This window comes from Synchiropus splendidus, chromosome 14 (assembly GCF_027744825.2).
Source record: "Synchiropus splendidus isolate RoL2022-P1 chromosome 14, RoL_Sspl_1.0, whole genome shotgun sequence".
Classification (NCBI taxonomy): Eukaryota; Metazoa; Chordata; class Actinopteri; order Syngnathiformes; family Callionymidae; genus Synchiropus; species Synchiropus splendidus.
The window spans coordinates 9324290-9343444 of NC_071347.1; the positions used below are offsets into that span (position 1 = coordinate 9324290).

The following is a 19155-nucleotide window of genomic DNA, read 5'->3' on the forward strand; positions in this document are numbered from 1 at the left end:
GAATTTGACCAACCCCAGTTGCAGGACTGTTCCTGAATAAATAATAGTTTGAGGATGGTCTTACTGCACATAGAATGATGAACTTTAAAACTAGGTCTCAGACATAGACACGGAATTACTTATTGACCGCATGAGAGCAGGATAAAACCTATCACCATCTTTGCTCGGTGCATTTGCTTTGCTCAGAAATATTAGACAGGCTGTTTGAATAAGGATTTACATCACAAGATGAAGTCTATATCAAAATCATCGAGGAGTGCGCTTCACCAGCTCTCTGGAAATTCACATGACTGAATAGATAAAAAGCGATTTCAAAGGTTAATCGTTCATCAGAACTGGATCAGGGCGGCCACATGATGGCGCCAGGACCAATCGGGAGTCCACAGAGCTGCTGAGTTAGTTCACTTGGAAAAACAAAAGGGTTTGCAGAGGAAGCCGGTTGATACTGACTGTATGACCTCACGGTGGTGTCAGCATAACTGTTCTGACCCGATCGCCATTCAAATGTCAAGCACCAGGAGGCGTCAGGAAGCGAGGCATTATGTAATAAATTACCGAACTGTAATAACATCATGCATGGATCATGAAATTAGACTTTAACAACTGTCTTCACGATCTGGGAATTTCATATTTTTTAATGCACTGAGACGGTTACACAACTCTCTGACAGGCGCCAGCTGACTAGGTAACTCTGTGAAGCCATTTCTGCTCAAATCGATCAGCCACAGAAAAAAGTTAAACCTCCAATAATTATTAATTCTATTTTTTTGGCGTGTTCTAACCAGTGACAGTAAATCGCAGGTGAGCTAAACTGTCTGTACCTTCAGAATATTCCAAATAAAGATGTGATTTCAGTATGTGGATGTTTCATAGTGGGAAGTAGGAAATTCACTTTACATGAAGTGTTGTCCAATACATCGCCCTTTGAAGCCTTGGATTCAAGTTCAGTTGATTTATTCACCTTTTACAAAACATTTAGCATCACATATTGGCACAGAAAAATAATGCGTCCATATTTGAGTGCGATGCTCCAAGACACAGGAGAAACTTGACCGAATACGTCTTGACATCAAACCTCTTTAAATGTGACACAGAAGACAACATGTGTAGAATACAATGATCATGAAAAAACTCAATGAATGCGCAAGAAAAGTAAAAAAAAAAAGGCATTTTTTTACTGAGTAAAAAAGGCAACAATGTAATATCAAACATGGCTCCTCTGATCACCTAAGTGTTTGGCTTCAGTCATTTACAGCTGTGCTCACTTCTTGCCCCGGTAGTGAGCTGCCACCACCAGGTAGCTGTCCGGGCTCAGCTCCTTTATGTCCGGGGACTTGCTGCTGACAGGGGACGTCTTGCCCTCCACCCTGGAAAACTGCATGGTGCGGCAGGGGTCGTGTTTCAGCAAGTAGCTCTCGAACGTCTCCCAGCCTCCTCCCACTCGCACCATCACATGCTTGTTGTGCAGCATCTGTAGATAGACAGGATTATGGTGACACTCTTCATGTCAAAGGAGCTTTCAAGTGGTTGCTTCTGAGCTCTTCATCTGAGGGATTTAAATTTTACTTTTCCTGATTGAGGATTTGGGTTTGAGCGATTGTTGTTTATTGAGTGAGTGGACATCCCCAGAGGGAGGATTTCTCCGTCACCTGCCAGTCTAAATACAAAGCGACTGACCGACTCAATACCTGCCCTCCTCATGTATCAACACTGAGTAGCATCCTATCAGCAGTGCAGGGCACTGTCCTCTGAACCTGCTCTCCTGAAAAAATGTCTTTTTCAGCGTACGGTCTACAGTATACGCTTCTAAATCAGGCCATCTGCCACATTTTCAAGGTTGGCTACCATGGCAACACCATCCTTTGTAGAAAAAGGGAAGGGAAATAACTGAAAGCTTCAGCACGTACATTCCTCAGAGACCTTGAACCTCACACCCGTCTGTCCACACATTATTAGCACATCATTATAAACCCAAAATGCCTGGTGTGCTCACTAAGCTGGCTCCCGTCTGCAACATTAGGACGCCTTGCATTGTCCCTTAGCAACGGTCGACTTTTGCTTCACACAAATCTCTATTATTGGTGTTAATAACGCTGAATATTTATCTTCTATTTCCATCGAGGTTGCAGTTATCTGTTTTCAATATCCACATATTGAGCTTTTAGGTTTGCATTGATTCACTTTGCGAAATATAGTAGATACCGGAAAGTTCCTTTATGTTTTCTTTAGTGTTAGTGTAAATTCAAATCAACGTAGTTACAGTGTGTTGTCATTAAACTACTAACTAAACCAACGTCACTCACTCAACAATCTCCTCTCACACCAGAATCACAGACTGGTTTGTCATTATTGGCCCCATAAAATCTGCACTCCTCTTCACACTGAATGTGCCGACGCCCCTCCCTGCAGCGGCGTCACATACAACATTTATAAGCCTCTTTAAAGAATCAATCTGCAGGCCATTGGCAGGGCAGAGACTCCAATCATGGCCGGCGTGCCTCCAGGCACGGTGACTGGGGCTGTAATGGACCTGTGAGTCCCAGACAAGCTTTCAATCATGCTGCTCTGGGACAGGACCCTTTAACACAATGGTGAGGGAGGAAAGCCAGAGGCTGAGCTGGAACAGCAGCTTTCCCAAACACTGCAGTGTCACTCTGCCCTCTAGTTGGAGCTACAACCATCTAATTTGTCTGGGAGTTCTCCAAAGGCTGTGCCTTACTGCGAGTGAGGAGAGCTGCAGGCTGTTGTCCTTGTCACTGTGGCCCACGCAGACGCTCCATTTGCTGTGAAAAGCAGCTGCTCAAGCTAAAACTGTACACCCAACACCAACATGTTTAAGCGTCAGCAAAACCCTGGGACTGCGATTATATTCTCCTGCCTTTGTTTCTGCATAATTTGTACCTTACGATTCCGTACGTAGCACAGCTGGTGTCTGGAGATGCATCTACATCCAACATAATCTACATGCTCAAATATGGCTGAGGATGGGCTTCCGTGGCACATCGTGGGTGGTAGCCCAGGCTTGTCCAAGACACGCATCTGCCATATGAGCACTGCGATATGGCTAATGTCTTCCTTGGCACGACTGCATGTTATATGGGTGTTGTTTTGCGTTATCTCCTCCTGAGGCCACCGTAGTTGGCAGAATCGCTACTGAAGCTGCACTGAAGAGTGAATAGATCTTGTGAGTAGATCTTTGTATTTCTTTAATAAAATTGAGTTACTAGGTTGAGTAGGCACAAACAAAATGAGCAGTTACTTGGTAAAGCGCAAAATATGACTGTAGCATAGTAACATTAAGTGCCTATATTTTCCATGCCGACGCTAAAGCTTCCCTCTGTCAGAATGAAAGGACTCCTGTTGATCCTTCACCATCTGCACTGCTTGATGAGACCAACTAGACGGTGGAGGATGTAAGAAAACAGTTGACTTCAAGCCTTTACTTTCCATAGCATGCTTCTTTCCGTCTGTCCTTGGTTGCCCAGCAACACTATATTGACTTCAAATTCAGTATCTGTTTACACAAGCATGACTGTTAGTGTGTTCTGCTTAGCCGCAAACTGAGATATTACGATAAGGGTTGTGTCTTTTGTTGTGAACTACAACATCACCTTGTTAGTATTCAATTAAAACAGCTGCAATGTGATTTCTCAACAGCAGATAGCGCCCTAGAGGACTCCCCTCCCCTCCATGAATAGCATCCTCAGAGGTGTGAAACCAGGTTGTCGGTTGCCAAGTAACCAGTTTCCCAGGGGGATCAACAGGATGGCTGCCGGAGAATTCATCTATCCTCCCTCTTTCCTGGTGAAAGTCTGGAATATTTCCTGAGCAGACAGATTTCAGGGCGAATGTAATAAACGCACTTACCAGAATCAGGTTGCAGAGATCACTAAAACACTTTCCCGGTAGCTGATCATCCCCTCATTTCTGGATGTGGGCTCTGTTATTTTCCCTTCTTAACCAGTGAGTCATGTTGGCAGGAGTGAAGCATATTTGGAATACCTTTAGCCGAAAACTAGCCTGAACCACTCAGTTGGTCTCACACAATAGCAGAGTCTTATCCAAAAAAACAGCCCACACAGTCCAACTTTGAATGATATGAACCTGCCCAAGATCTGTTATTATCATTTTTTATTTATTCATTTATTTTTGCCCAATATTTTTCCTTGACATTTATCGCTCTCTCTATGGACTTGGTGATCCACTTTTATGAAGAAAAGTCCAAAAGTTGCCAGAGCTAAATACTACATTAGCTTATTTGATGAACTTTAAAACTACTGTATCATTGTGTTTCCCTGTATACTTGTACACAATACTGTCACCGGAAGCCAGTAGACTTCTGAAATTATTTACCTCAATTAAAAGTGAAACAAGCAAAATGAGTGTAGGATTCAAACTTCAGGAAACAGCTCAGTCATGAATCTAGTCTTACAGATACTGTATACACACTGCAACATATTTCAGTCCAAAAAACATATAAAGGAAACAATTATGACCAAAGATAAAGAAAGCACCTATTCCTGTTTAAAACTGACAATACGGTAGTGATGGGTTTCATGAAACAGTTTGCTACTTTTCAGAGCTCAGTAGGTGGCGCTCTTGGTTAAAAAATTGTTACATTGAAATAAGCCCAAAATCATACAGCCATCCAGTGGCCTCTGAAAATTAGGACCCCGTTTCATGAAACTAGTATGTGGTAATTCTTTCTTTTTTTAACATCCTCTGACAGTACTTACTCGGATAAACAGCATTTTCTCCCCAACACGGTATCGACCCTGTGAGTGTCTCTCAACGTGGAATTTATTTGAACACCTGCAGGGCGGATCATTAGCGATCTGTCTGACCTGTAGAACACAGACACACGAATGTGAATATCCAGATAAAACAGTCAACTCAGTGGTGAGGTGCAGACCTACAGCATCATCAAGCAGCTTTCCTGTGCTTTTCTTTGTGGAAGTGACTTTGGCGGGAGTTGGTGTGGGGGATGGAGACGGGGAGGGAGACGATGGGGGAGATGGAGGGAGAGCCTGAACTGGGGATGCAGGAGAAGGAGGGGGTAGTGGTGCTGTCTCTTCCTGTTCAATCTCCTTCTCCAGTTTAATAAGACCAGGGGGCTCCACATTGTACCTGAACAAAACGTGTCCAGTTCATAGCATGAAAGACGTTAAAGTATGTGAGTGACAAAGCAAAAGAGGGAGGGAATCATACCTGGATGCTATCCTACCCAACTCAAGTAGACAGAGGCAAACTTCTCGTGGCTGCTTGTGCAGAACTAGAAAGACAGATTTGAGGTTGGAGATTTACGGGTGATGGCAACAAAAGAAGACGACAGGATGCTTGATTCAAAGGGGATGAAGAGTCAAACCAGCTGGTGGCACGATGATGCACGTGATCATTTACCTCTGTGATTAGGTGACATGCTATTTTGAAACGTATCTGTCGATGAGGTTTCATGAAACAGTGATCTAATTTTCAGAGGCCACTAGATAGTCTGTTGTTTTATCTATTTCCATGAAACCTCAAATGAAGAAGTCTCACCAACCCATCACAAGTTTTTGACTTCTTATTTCCACCTATGGGACACTGCAGGTTAGTTGGGGACACCACTGCAGGGCTCTGTATGATACGCGCCTGTGCGAGGAAAACGGAGGGTCAGGAGGAAACCCACACAAGCATGAGGACTCTGGTGAAAAGGTATATGCTTTCACGTTGTATCAGACAAGACACAGCTGCTCAGGAAACGTATGTTTTCTAATGGAAGAATTCCTCATGTGTGATGAAACTGCTACCTTTGTGTGAACAGATCATGGTAGATTATGAATAAGAGAATGACTTAACTAATGAAGGATGAAACATGCACACTGTAATTTGTTCCAAGTGATCCAAAGAGTCTTAGAAAGTAAAACCGTGCAGTGAAGGGGGATTTTGCCTTTAATGTTGCAGCATGACCATAAATCTGTGAAACACTGATTTCACACACAAAACACACATGACAGATCACACCATGCACCTTGCACAGCAAGTACGTTGCATCATAGCAAACCTGGTTCTGTCCGTATAAGCAGCAGCTAATACACAAAACAAAGGAACATGACAGAAAAGGGGAAAGAAAAGAAGACAGTTGTCAGCTGATATTATGATAAAATGGTCACTGCATCTTAAATCGCAGAAACAAATCAGGTATGTGATGTGTACAGGACGCAATGGCTGTCCAGGTTAGCGGTGGTTCCAGATGTGACATTAGAACAATCCTACAAACTACACTCACACTTCTACTCGGGCGTCAGCCACAGATACTGTGAGAACGTGTGAGAGCTTGTTCGCTTCGACGCAGGAAGAAAACCCAACAGTGTTAATGAGAAGGAGGTGCTGCTGAAAACATTTGCATAGCGTTGTCCTACTTTCCTCAAACCCCACACGCTTTCCCTGCACTTTGATTCAGACGCCAGAGAGGCGTAGATGTGACATGTAAGTACAAGGACGAGAGGAACCGTATATAAAACTGTAAGACTCACCCAAACCCTCGGACTCGAACAAACAGGTCTCTCCAACTCCAACCCCTCGACACCAGGCCAGGAAGTTGGCAGTGTTGTCACGTGCAAAGAAGGATCCAGATGGAGCACTCCGCCGACACGGTATCCTCCGGTTGGGAATAGTCTGTTCATGACAGTGACGGCTTACCTCACTGCAACTTAGACAAGGTGTTTCACGCAACACATCAAATAGCCCTGACTTGCCGTGACGTTGTTACATTTTATATTGACACATTTACTTCAATGTTATATGCATTTTTTTTCTTCTCACCAACACTTTGGACTCCACCACTGTAATTTAAACTATATCACATGATGAAAGAAGAAAGAGGCTGGCCCCCTCTTTTCATATTTTTATTGTTTTTTTTTTAAAGGGGAAACTGTTTTCCGAGGCTTTAAAGACATCTTACCATGACGTCAGTGGTCCTACTTTACTGCATGCTCCCATGGAACCAATCATGAATAAGTAAAACCTCGGGAATGCTGGTAATTGAGACATTTAAAATGTATACGTCAAATAATAAATCTGGTTTAAGTTCTCCTCAATGGGTGATTTATATAGAAAACCAAGTGGTTGTTAAATTCTGATTTCTGAAGAGCCTTATTGGTGTGAGACAACTTATGCGCTCTCTAAAACAGGTAGACACTTGACTCCACCTTGAATTCAGTTAGCACTGTTTATATAATATTCAACAGTCACTTACATTTATTTAAATCCCAAATTTGACTTTTTTTTCCTTTTGATCATGATTATTTGAAAATATTACTAGATTTTGTGAGCTGTGTTTAAGGCATAAACATGGGTTCTTTGGTGTGGCGTGTCCTCTCACACTCCGAAAACATACAGACGTTAACAGAAAATAAATGAATGAAGTTGCAGTTTTGATCGGCCGTACCCAATTGTCTTATGAATGCAGCACTAATGCATTATAGATGCATTAGAAATAAAGTGGAACGGAGACAGCTCACAGTATCATTGAATTGTACTGTATTTTCAAACCCAGATGACCAGTTTTTCTGAACTTTTTTTCATCTGAAAAAAATGCTAATTAAACTAGCAATGCTTTTCCATCCAAACCAGAAGTTTCCGCCATAATAAGAATCCGCTTTGCAAATTGATTTCCTCACCATATGCGGAGAATCCCAGACACCGGCTTCAAAGAACACCACTCACATCAATAGCTGACAAGTGAGAGAAGTGCAGCTGCTCTAATGATGATTTGGGATCAAATGACCAGCTTATGAGCTTCGGCCCCCACACGGCCTGCTCCCAGATTTATGGGCTTTGCTCTGGTTTTAAGCGGGATATTTGTGTCTGCTCTGCGAGAAAGGTGTGATGACCTCATGCTGAAAATACGCCTGGTTTTGTGGGGATTTTTTTTTTCTGTTTCTTTCCAGACTCCTTTCTTTACTGCGAGGGATTTTGAATTACTTTGCATTCCTGATGTCAGCAGGAGTTGATCTAAGGGTCTGTGACGTGTTGTTATTGCTGCTGTGGTTTCTAAATTACCTGTCTGATATTTTCAAACCTGCTGGCATAAGAAAGCAATTTTCTCATAATGCAAGTTCTTTTCCAAATGTTGCAATGTGCACATATTGGCACTATAACATAACATGGGAACATCATTATCTACTGCATAAATGTGCCTCACCACATTTGTTGTTTTTCACTGTACATGATGTCAATGAGATGATGATGGTCCAAATGAAACATGTTAAATTACCCGTCAGGCTTGAGGTGTGAAATTTGCTGATGATGATACACAATGCTACACAAGGTTCCTAGTACTCCACAAACAAGGCTGGACCACCAACCTCTTTCCTGCGCGGCTCTCTGGACTGGGTGGTCAATATGGGTTGACACTGTGGCGACTGACTGTCACTAACCCGAGCGCCTCCTCACATCTGTGCTGCAGCACTCACACACAGATCAGGAGACCCGGCACCGTCATCAGTGTGGTCATGCCTCAGCGCAAACATCAACAACTCTCTCACAAGTGCCAACAAAAGACTCTTTTGCTTCCTTCTCCCTCCTGAGCAGACGTGAGACAATCTCTGTTCTCATCTGTCTCCACCATGTAATCTACTGAGCGCCATGTGGAATCTCTTGCTTCAAATCGGAAACATGCAGGAGGGCTGTTATCGATGCTTCATTCCAAACATGAATAGCTGAGTTTCGATTTCATGCCAGGACTATATGTTTGGACAGACTTGAAGACGATTAAGTTTTCACAGGAAGTGGCTAGAAAGGGCAAGGTGGACGTGTGGAGAAATTGTGTGGAGACGAAGTTAGAGAGGCCAGATGGAGAGGAGAGACAGGGATCATGGATGTGGTAAAAGAGGATATGAATGATGATCAGGATAGGTAGAGTTGGAGAAGGCTTGCTTGCAGGTGAGAAACACTAAAATAAGAAGTGTGGGATTGTGTGTGTACTCAAAGATGCTGCCTTGCGGGACCAATTCTTGACAAAACACTGTCTTTCTGAGGACAAGTCCAAGCCTCAATTTGAGGATCCTGAAATTACAAGGTCATTACAATTGGGGTTAGCCATTTGTTTTGGATGGTTAGGTTTAAGGTAAGAGGCTGGGGAAAGCACTATGTCAATGAGCGGTCCCCACATGGGTACAGATAGAATAATGTGTGTGTGCTCAGTACTTGAAAGAATCTCTGATAACTTGACTCTTCCTACTTCCTTTATCCATGCTACGCGCTTCAAAAGAAAAAGAGTAACATATGAGTCTTGTGATGTTTTGATTTGGATGATCAATGAGTTGAATAGCTGCTTCACTGTCAGTGCTTTTGCTCCTCCTCTACACATTGTTTGATAGTCTTCAGTACCACGTGCTCTATGCTGATATATGCTGATGTGATATATATATACTATACAGCATCAGTGCAGGGTAACTGCTTGTTCAAGTCAACAACATTTGGAACATTTCAGGAGTAACTTTGTCCACTTCACAAACATTTTATTACACTGGACCAGTTCAGCGATGGACAGAAACACTGCTGTTTGTCAACACTGGAAAAGAACATTTGTATTACGTTAACTACTTTCCCTTCAACCTTAATAACACAACTACATGGCGTCATAGTGATTCATTTTTTTAAGCCCTGCTATTTATTTATTTTACTGAGACTTGACTGAAGAATCTTATTTGTTTTGTTTTTTTGGCTACAATATTCCTTCTTCACTTTAAACACAACTGAATTTAGTGTTACTAATACTTGAGACATGTCATTTTCAAGAGCTTGGTCTCCTCTTTTAAGAAGATAGATTAAGAACAACTGAGTCTTTTGTTATAAAATTTTCTCCACACTCCCATTTGACATCAAATATAGGATTGCATTAATGTAGCAAATGATTGGTTATGTGTGTGTGTGTTTGTATGCCTGGTTAATCCTTACTTGTGGGGACCAATTTTTGACAAAACACATCCTTGAGAGAACCTTATGTCTTCGCGGGGACCATTTGGTTGGACCCCACCAATTCAAGCCTCAATTTGAGGGTGAAGGCATCAAAATAACTGTGCCATTACAATTGGGTTGAAGTTTGGTTTAGACTCCTGGTTGAGCTTAGCCAATTGTTTTGGATGGTTAGGTTTAAGTTGTGAGGCTGTGGAAGTGTGCGATCTCAAGTATAACTCAATAACAACCCTTGCTGCTTTTGATACTCGAAAAAGTGATTTGATAGCACAATAAACAAATACAGTAGTATTTCTGAAAAAAAACAAAACTTCCTTTTCATCAAATAACTCATTATTTGACTGTATTTTATTCACCTGCCATGCAGCTGGTGTTTTCCTACCTTGTTGTTGCTCAGGATGGACGGGTCTGCACTGCTTTCCCTGAATTTCTCCTGCAGTGTCTCAGCCAGCTGGCACAGCAGGACACCATTGTCCAAGCGGTCCATGAAGCTCTCAGCTGTGAGTTCCAGACCTGCGCAGGGGACACATAAAGAGAGAAAGAGCTGTCAGTGTCAGGGAAATGACTTAGTGAATGAGTTTATTCCCAGTTGAAGTTGAGTCTGAGAAAATGTTCTTAAGTTTCACAAAACAAGGACTTAAAATTTCAGGATGGTGAAGGGAAAATCAACAGGCATCATATTGAGTGAGCTGCTATTTGTCTAAAACTGGTGGAGACAGACTGGTGATCAACATGTGAGTCCAGTTGAGAGACTTCCAGAGGACCATTCTTTCTCGGTTAGATCACTGTGAAACAGGAGGTGGTGGCAAGGGGGGGGGTGTCGGTGGAAAGAAACCGAGGGGATTTCTATTTTTTTTTTTAAATCCCCTTTCTGATTCTCATAAGAGGAGGGCTCTGCTGCGTTCTGGTGTTTAATGAGTTCCAAATGTTGTAATTGAGCCGAGGAAAGAGAGATTGAAATCTTGAGAAATGCTCATGCTCCTGTCTCATAAGCCCCTTCCCCCATCAGCCCCCCAACTTTCACTCTTTGAGGGAAGTTTGTGACTATGAGCAGTTCCTAAAATATGGAAACGGCAATGCTTGATGATAAATAATGGCACACTGCCGTCGTCCTATCACGCTGCTGAGTCATCAGAATAACCAAGCGTCCTCTTCCCACTCAACTCCTGACTCAGTCTGCAGTGGTGCTCCTACCTGACAATGTCGACGTGTCCAACCTTTGCATTAAAGCATTTCAACAGAATTTTAAAAAAGGTATAAAGACAACTGCCATGTCAGATTCAAGTCGGCGCCACTTCTGTTGATTTATTGTGGTCAACAATGAGTCACTTCATTAGATTTGTCTTAAAATGACACAGATTTGGTCCCAATATTTTCTTGCTCAAAATAAATTCAGCCAGCCAAGAGATTCTTCCCACAGGGTGAGTAACAACTGAACTTGAAGGTTAAAAAAGCTTTCTCATTGTCACACTGCCTGCATTCCATGTTTATAATTTAGTTTCATTTGAATATAAGCCACTATGAAAACAGTCAGCTGATAAATAAATGAAATAAATGACAGCTATTCTTTATATGATCCACAGAAGACAAAAACATTTAAACAACACAGCAATGAATAGCCCCCAAAAATTAAAAATTATAAATGCCTGAAGAACAAAGAAAGGCAACAACCATTGATGCCACAAAAGTAAAAGTAGCCAAAAAGTATCATAAAAACAACCCAAATTACGGGCAATGAATATATATATATATATATATATATATATATATATATATATATATATATATATATATATATATATATATATATCTCGCAACAATCACCAACAAATTCAAATATACTGTCAGGTTGAGATGCTTACGTGACAACATAAAGGAACATAATTGCTCACGATACTTCCCTACAGGAGATAACTTCTGCCAACTAACTCAGGACTCATACGTGGGTGTCAATTATATCAATGACATTATTGCAGCGTGGGTGTGGGAAGACTGTAAGTCCTGCGAGCTACAGGTTAACAAACTCTGACAGAATTTCAACTCAAATAAATGAGCCACGGCAGATAATCTCACAAAGCTTTAAAAATATTAAAATATTGACTCCTTTGATTTTAAACCGTACATTCCTGCACCATCAGCAAATACTGCACTGTATCGTGGCTTTCGCAGAGAAATTTGAAATATGCATATTTGGCCTTGAACAATATTTTCCCTGGATTCTGAATGGCGCAGCAGCAAAAGCTCAACTAAGAGAATAAGTCTGTGTTCAGTCATTTCAAATCTAATAGCTGAATTACAGCTACCTCTAATAATACACAGTGAAGGTGAATTAAACACAGAGAGGTGAATTAAACAGAAGCAGACTCACACAAAAAAAAAACCTGCTGATGCTCCTTCTCTGCTGCTTACAACAGCCTCGTCCCACATCTGTTAATGATGGCCATTATTCAATTAAGGCAGGTCTAAGTGGACCTACATGAACCTGGCAACGAGCTCACACAGTCTAAGAACTTTTAACAAAAAGTCAATAGGCTCACATCGATTCCAGTGTCCGGAAAATGTGTACAATCAGAGTCAAACTCTTGAATAAAGGAGCCAAGGTGGCTCACCCTGAACGTAAACAACACCCAATAAATCTCTGGTCTGCTGCACTGTAGCTGCTGCAAGAATGGAAGTATATCACTAACAAAATAAAAACTATAGAAAATAAACACTGCATTGTTGAAGGGATTATAGAATTCATGACATTAATAATGCTAAGTAACACCACCGAAATGTTTATCACCTGTAGCAGCTGCCTGTGGCCAAAGGTTCAACAGCTGACAATCCTGATATCATGCTGAGCAAAGCAAGGTCATCATATTTGAATTGAATTTGATAGTTATGTGGAGCCAAAAAAGTAGTCATCACCCCTGATGAAAATTAGGTCTGTGATCACATGTTGTTGTGACTTACTGAGAATATTATTGAGCCAGAGGGCGAGGTCCTCCTTCATGGGCAGCAGGCTTGCTTCATGCCGACTGGTCAGCCACTGGTGGTACTGCTGCATGTCGGTCAGGCCCGGACCGATGGCCTGTTTGGGGCTCAGGAAGCTGCACATTGTTCCCAACTCACAGCCTGAGACAGGACAGAAATACGAGTTGTACGAGTTCTGCTCATGATCATTAAACAAACCAGCATTCATGCAGAGCAAGTGAAATTATTTCTAATACAGGTGCCAAACTGTTCAAATCGCAGGTCAAATAACATTTGTATTCATTGATCAAATGGCACTTCTTTTACAGGCAACACAGGACTAAATGCGATCATTCTCGCCCTGAATTATTGGAGGTTACCTTCTCTGTGGTTAACCACCAACGTGTTGTTTATTCCTTCAAGCCACAACATGCATTCACTTTCCACCTTCTAGTTAATTCCCTTCCAGTTGACTCATCATTTCGGTTTCCAGATTCTTTGTTTATAATAGCCAAGCTAGGCCACTGTTCTCTTCATACTGTGGGTCATACAGGGTCATACTTCCTGTAGTGTTCCATTTCATTTTGATCTACATATTTAAAGGACTAGCCAGCCACAGAATATGACCTGTGATGTAAAGTATGAGATGTTTGAAGTGTAGTTGTAGACAGTACAAAGCCAAGGAAATATTAACAGAATTCATGTATAATGTATTGTACTGAGATAGAAAACACAAAATTGTTGGATATTTCCAATCACTTCTGAAAGTTTTGAATAACAGTTTAAGCAATGACACAAGAGTTGAATAAAATTCCTGCAGCCGCTAAGAAAGCGATCAAGTGTCATCCAGGACACATGAGTTAAACCAACTCACAAGATAATCCCGGCAGCAAACCACACAGTCGTGACAGTAACACGCCACATGACACCTGCTACTTATTGACTGACAGTAATTGGAAATCAAAGACTTCTAATCTTCCAATGTTTCTCTTAGCCATGCGCTTGTAATGAAAAACACCATTGCTTGTTTACTCAAAGTGCCACTCCATAAGTGGCCACCAGATGTGAGACCCGGCTGAATGAACACTTCAGCACCTCCAGGGTTAATGATCAGACATCACTGGAGCTGGTTGAGAGTGACACCACAGAAGAGTGAGTGGAAGGCATTTGACAGGAATTTAGGGAATGATTGAGATTTTTTTCTTAACAAACAGCCTCGCTTGATCAATTTTCATCTAATACAGTCCTATGAAAAATAAGCACTGTACATATATGGACCTTCATATGGAAGTGTGGAAATATGTGGGAAAGAAATGAAATATATAGTGAGGAAATATGCGAATAAATAAATTCATACATGGGAAAACAGGAATATGAATAAATGCAAAATATAATAAATCATTACGAATGAACATGCAACAATATGCATGTATGGAATTATCGATGTATGTATGATGATTATCTCAGTAAATATATACCAAAACAATCTACATCTAGATGCTTTACTGCTCGCTTGAAAGCAGTGTGCCGAAAACATTGATCTGCATAGGTCAGCATATTGACATGTAGCGGAAGTGACTTACTTTTAACAACTTAAATTAGTTTTGAATTTAATTTTGAGACAAAGGTAATATTCTAATAAAGTAAGCAAATAATAAAGCTGTGACCCACTGAAAGGTTACGGTTTGAGGGAGTCAAATACCCGGAGAAAGTCGATTCTAGTTTACATAATGGACCAACAGTCGATGAAAGCGTGATAAAGGGCTTGGACGTCACAATAGTACACGTTCATTTCTACATGTTGAACTCATGAGTTCGTGAGACAAGCATTCACCTGCAGCTTAGCAACGTCCATCTGAAGGTCACAATCCCAGCCCCAGGCAAATGCAGCATGCTAGTGGATGCAAATTACTAGCTGAGGTTTTAAAAAGCAGAAAAACACAGTAACTGTGAGAGACAAATAAAAATGTCTCCCCAATACCGAAGCCAAGTCACACAATGTGAAGAATCTGACCTCCAAAGCTGTGTGAGCTTTCAAGGTCCATCTGGAGTTGTTTGTAAACCAAATCACACAGTGGTGCCACTGGACCTTGATGTTGGGCCTCGTTCTTCTTATCGTACCGAAGACAAGCGCTCCTCGTCCGCTACACAAACTGAAATCCGGGACTGAACACCGACATGCAGGTGTTACATTCCTAGGTCCGGGGGACTGAAGGCGGCCACTGGGACAACTTCACGCTGGAGGCCTCTTGTTGCTGACTCAGCTCATTCCAGTTATCCCTGTTTGCACTACAGCTGTTCTCTATATTTGTTTTTGGTATAAACACAGATGGCAGTTAATAAGTAGAGCTCAGTAGACAAAGCAAATACTGAATGAAAGCTGGTGCCTTGATATCTAAGAGCCAAAACAGGAGGCATTCTGGGGAGGTGATTGTATTGGGTGTTTTTTTTAACACCTCGATAACAGATACTGTTCAGTCTGGTACTGTTAACAAAAGACAGCAAGATATTCATCCATCTGATTTTGTTTTTTACAATCAGACATTTGACATATGTAACCATATTACCTCCTGTTCATTTGACAAACAATAATGTCAAAGGTGGAAAATAAAGATGTGATATTGATGGAAAAAAACAATTCACATTCGCCCATTCACCTTCATTACTTTGATTCAAACTATCAAAAACTATTAAATATCAACATGTATCAAATATGTACTATTGTAACTTATGTTTACTGGCAAGTTGAGTTATTGACAACTGAAAGAAAACGTAAAAATCGCGCTTGCCTTTGAGACTCAAAAAGCAACATCAAACATCTTTCTTCTGCAAATTCATGGTAATAAACATGACTCAAGCTTGACTATAGACTAGAGTATGTCGAGCAACAGTGCAGTAACAACAGTACCACACAACATCCACAAGTCTAACTCCCTATAATATTTCACATTGAAACACAAACCCCATATGTACAATCATGCTGACTCCCTCTAACCCAAGTGCACATTTTCAGTAAGGGTCTTTTCAGAGTTGCCATCCTACGCTCACTCACTGCTCTACATTTTTTCCCACTGGAAAGATTCCTCCTGAAACAACCAGCTATTGTTGCACATACCTGCCACCATACTGTAGCATGACCTCTTCAACCACAGCCCAGAAACAAAAAAGCTAGCAGATTCCTACTTCGGGTTCTACTGTTGATCCAAGATTAAAAGCAGAGAACCAGACCTTTCTAGGACAAACTAAATATAAATAAACAGAGGCACACAAGTAAACATTTGTCTGCGGGGCCTCATGACTGCACAGAAGACATCACCACATACCAGCTGTGGATGGCTCCAGGAAAAGGCATATGGATGGGAACTTCTGCTGCTGAATCTCATCAATTAGAAAAATCACGAGTCGCAGAGTCTTGTCACACACCACCTTCACACAAGTCAGCAGTAAACGGATCTGGAGGCTGATCAGCAGGAGGGATGTTTATACTGAACATATGACTGCATGCACTGTAATTCGAGTCCAAAAAGTCTAGTAAAATTTTTAATAATATACTTCTTAATCCACTTTAACATGAGTTCTTCACAGGGAAAATCCATTCCCAGCAGATCCTGAAGCAGTTGAACATAAAACAAACCACCTCAGGTCTCTAATAATAGAGTCACATGATGCATTTACACAGTTTGCTGCCCACAGGAGCACATGTAGATGTCATCATATAGACACTTTAGGCTTTTAATGCTCTGAATTAGCATGAAAATTACGCAGTATAGATCCTAAAAAAGCTACTCAAATAAAGAATACCACAGTAGAAGTTTCCCCACAAGTCTGGAAAATGGATTATGGCTGAATGATTGATAACATGAGCCAATTAGGAATCAAAGAAAGAAATATACAAACTGTTTAAATTATCATTTAAATAAATGTTTTAATTTTCTGATAACCAATTAACTTGGGCGCTTCTGTAATTGTTACCCTACAGTCATTGAATGAAGAAAATAATGAAATAAAAAAAATACAGAACGGTGAAAATATGATATTAAAAACATAAAACGCATGTTTGGTTCTCACCCAGCAGCAGGGTTCAGCTCACACACCTTCCTCTCACTCGTCCTGATCTGTGGGATCCAGGTTTCATACTTTTCACAGCAGTGCGCCGAACCACAGGTTGAGCTCCAAAAACACCGAGCCACTACGGACCGGGGAGGTCTTTCGCACTGCACAAGGATCTGACAGCGCGCGCGCACACACACACACACACACGCACGCACACACTCACCCTGCTGCGGCTCATGATGGAGATGGGCCTCCCCCGCTCGCTCCCTTCTCGTCTTGTGTTTTGCCTCCAAGTGACATATCTGGATTCAAGCCATTCATAAAACCACAAAATACGAGGAAATAAAAGCTGTTAAAAGGAAATTTTCATTCGTTTCACAGCGTGAGATGTCAGTCCTGAGCGTTACGGTGACGTCACGTCAGCGTTTCAAAACAAAAAAAGCAGAATCGTAAAGTACTACACCGTGCATCCATTATAGTCTCTGAATATTACAACGGTTCCAACTGTGAAGAAGCGTGGTTGAATCACTTTTAAAATAAAAGCCCGCTGTGAACACCTTCGCCAATGTTATATGGACTTTTATTTTGAAGTCAGAAATTAGCTTCGCTCTTGCGCATGTGCAGAAGCCCAAGCGGCATAAACCAAACTATACAGCCAAGTTTTATGCGATAAAAAGTAAGTGTTTCAGAGTGATTTTGCGACATTGCTGCCTGAAAACCTGCTATTTGTTTGATTGTCCTATAAAGTTCTGTTTCGAGAGTTGATTTACTTGATAAATGCGTGGCTATTAGCCGCAGCGGTTTGAAATGCTTTAAGTGTATGTGTCTTTTGATATCTTTGTCCTTCCAGTGTCCACCGCGGCACCGCACTACTCCGGCTGATCCGCTGTGTTTACAGTGAGGGTCGTATGGAGGCAGTGTTGAAGAATGTGGCCAACGTGGTGGAGCTACTGGCCGTGGCAGCCTGGAGCAGCGAGGTGGAGCTGTGGGACAGTCTAACGCTGTCCAGAGCTTTCCAGTGGGCCTCCTATTGCGAGCACATCTTCTCCCGGTTCCACACTAACCAGGCCATACAGAAGGCGATCGATTTGGAGTTACGGATGACTAACAGTCGTTTGCAAAGTGTCTTCTCAGACTATACTCCTGTGTCCTTCACTGATTTATCCCAGAGTCAACACTTGCTCCTCACCGGGCTCTTGAAGAACCCTAAAATTTCCATGTCCCTTATGAAGACTCTGTTTGATGACTCTCATCCTGTCAACAAGAAGAATGAAAACGGCCCCGAAGTGACAGGCATGTGCAGCAAAATAATTCAGTGCAAATGTGCCTGCAAGATCCTGAAGCCTCTGACGGACACGTCGGGTGTCGGTGCTGATGCTGAGGTGCAGGGGGCGATGCTGATGGAGAGGCTGCACACCCTTCTGAGCAAAGGCAGTGAAGCCTGCTGGATACAACACTTTTTAGACTCCGTCCTCCTGGGATCCAAACCAGAACATTTCTGTCAGGTCATTGCTGCAGCTCTGCTGACAGTGAAGTCTCCTGATGCACAGTCTGATTCAGTGGATTTTCTTTTAGACTGGCTCAGGCAAAAGCCCACTCTGCTGCAGCACATGTGCACAGTGCTGCCTGCTCCTCTTCTTAAAGACCTCACCAAAGAACACCTGGGATTTAGACACGCACACCTGGCTGTTTTAAAGAAATGGACCTCAGATATGGAGTATGATATAAATGCTGGTGAGTGGGTTGCAAGCAGCACAGATCCCACAGTGACTCTGAAGACACTGGCAGGGCACTTTCTGGCTTTGATTGACAGTTGCCCGTCTTTGGCGAAGACAGTCTCTGATGAACTCACAGCTTTAAAGGTTTCGGATGGAGATTATAATGTGAAAGGTTTGAGTGTTTGGGGCGACCTCTTGTCTGAGTTACAACAAAGTACATCCTCTACCTTTTGAGTTGTGTCATGATGTCAATGTAATATTTTTAAATGTCAATGTTGTGTTTTAATATCAATGAAATAAGTCATAATACTGCTGTGGACACAGGGAATAGGGCCGTATTGTTGGCATATCTATCGCCCTGCTTGTGTAGAAGAAAAAGAAAGGCAATGGCTCCATCTGAATCGTTCTGTATTCTGTATCTCAATCTGATGTTTTCATGGTGACCTTCAAGCTCTCCCAGATGCCTATT

General features: G+C 41.9%; 2 protein-coding genes across 4 annotated transcripts; one reads left to right on the forward strand and one right to left on the reverse strand.

Moving 5' to 3' along the window:
* Positions 1-948: 948 nt before the first annotated feature.
* LOC128771228 (growth arrest-specific protein 2) lies at positions 949-17347 on the reverse strand. 3 transcript variants are annotated; one of them, XM_053886518.1, is made up of 8 exons: positions 17192-17347; positions 12916-13077; positions 10343-10473; positions 6516-6657; positions 5209-5272; positions 4917-5127; positions 4737-4844; positions 949-1471 (listed from the first exon to the last, which is right to left on the reverse strand). In XM_053886518.1, exons 2-8 carry the CDS (start codon positions 13058-13060, stop codon positions 1262-1264), a joined length of 1011 nt encoding a protein of 336 aa, XP_053742493.1. In that variant the 5' UTR covers positions 13061-13077; positions 17192-17347; the 3' UTR covers positions 949-1261. The 3 variants fall into 3 exon arrangements, with proteins under 3 accessions (XP_053742493.1, XP_053742492.1, XP_053742494.1); XM_053886517.1 differs by lacking the exon at positions 17192-17347 and adding an exon at positions 16984-17106; XM_053886519.1 differs by lacking the exon at positions 17192-17347 and adding an exon at positions 16239-16343.
* Positions 17348-17588: 241 nt separating this feature from the next.
* Positions 17589-19155, forward strand: fancf (FA complementation group F). The gene is made up of 2 exons (XM_053886516.1): positions 17589-17644; positions 17819-19155. The coding sequence occupies exon 2, from the start codon at positions 17877-17879 to the stop codon at positions 18918-18920; it is 1044 nt and encodes a 347-aa protein (XP_053742491.1). The 5' UTR covers positions 17589-17644; positions 17819-17876; the 3' UTR covers positions 18921-19155.

Excerpts from the sequence above, each read along its gene's own strand:
- LOC128771228 (XM_053886518.1), bottom strand. The coding sequence starts at position 13,060 with ATGTGCAGCTTCCTGAGCCCCAAACAGGCCATCGGTCCGGGCCTGACC. Across the intron at positions 5,128-5,208 it reads TTGGGTAGGATAGCATCCAG|GTACAATGTGGAGCCCCCTG; the intron begins GTATGATTCCCT and ends CGTTTTGTTCAG. Across the intron at positions 4,845-4,916 it reads GAAAGCTGCTTGATGATGCT|GTCAGACAGATCGCTAATGA; the intron begins GTAGGTCTGCAC and ends TGTGTTCTACAG.
- fancf (XM_053886516.1), top strand. The coding sequence starts at position 17,877 with ATGGAGGCAGTGTTGAAGAATGTGGCCAACGTGGTGGAGCTACTGGCC.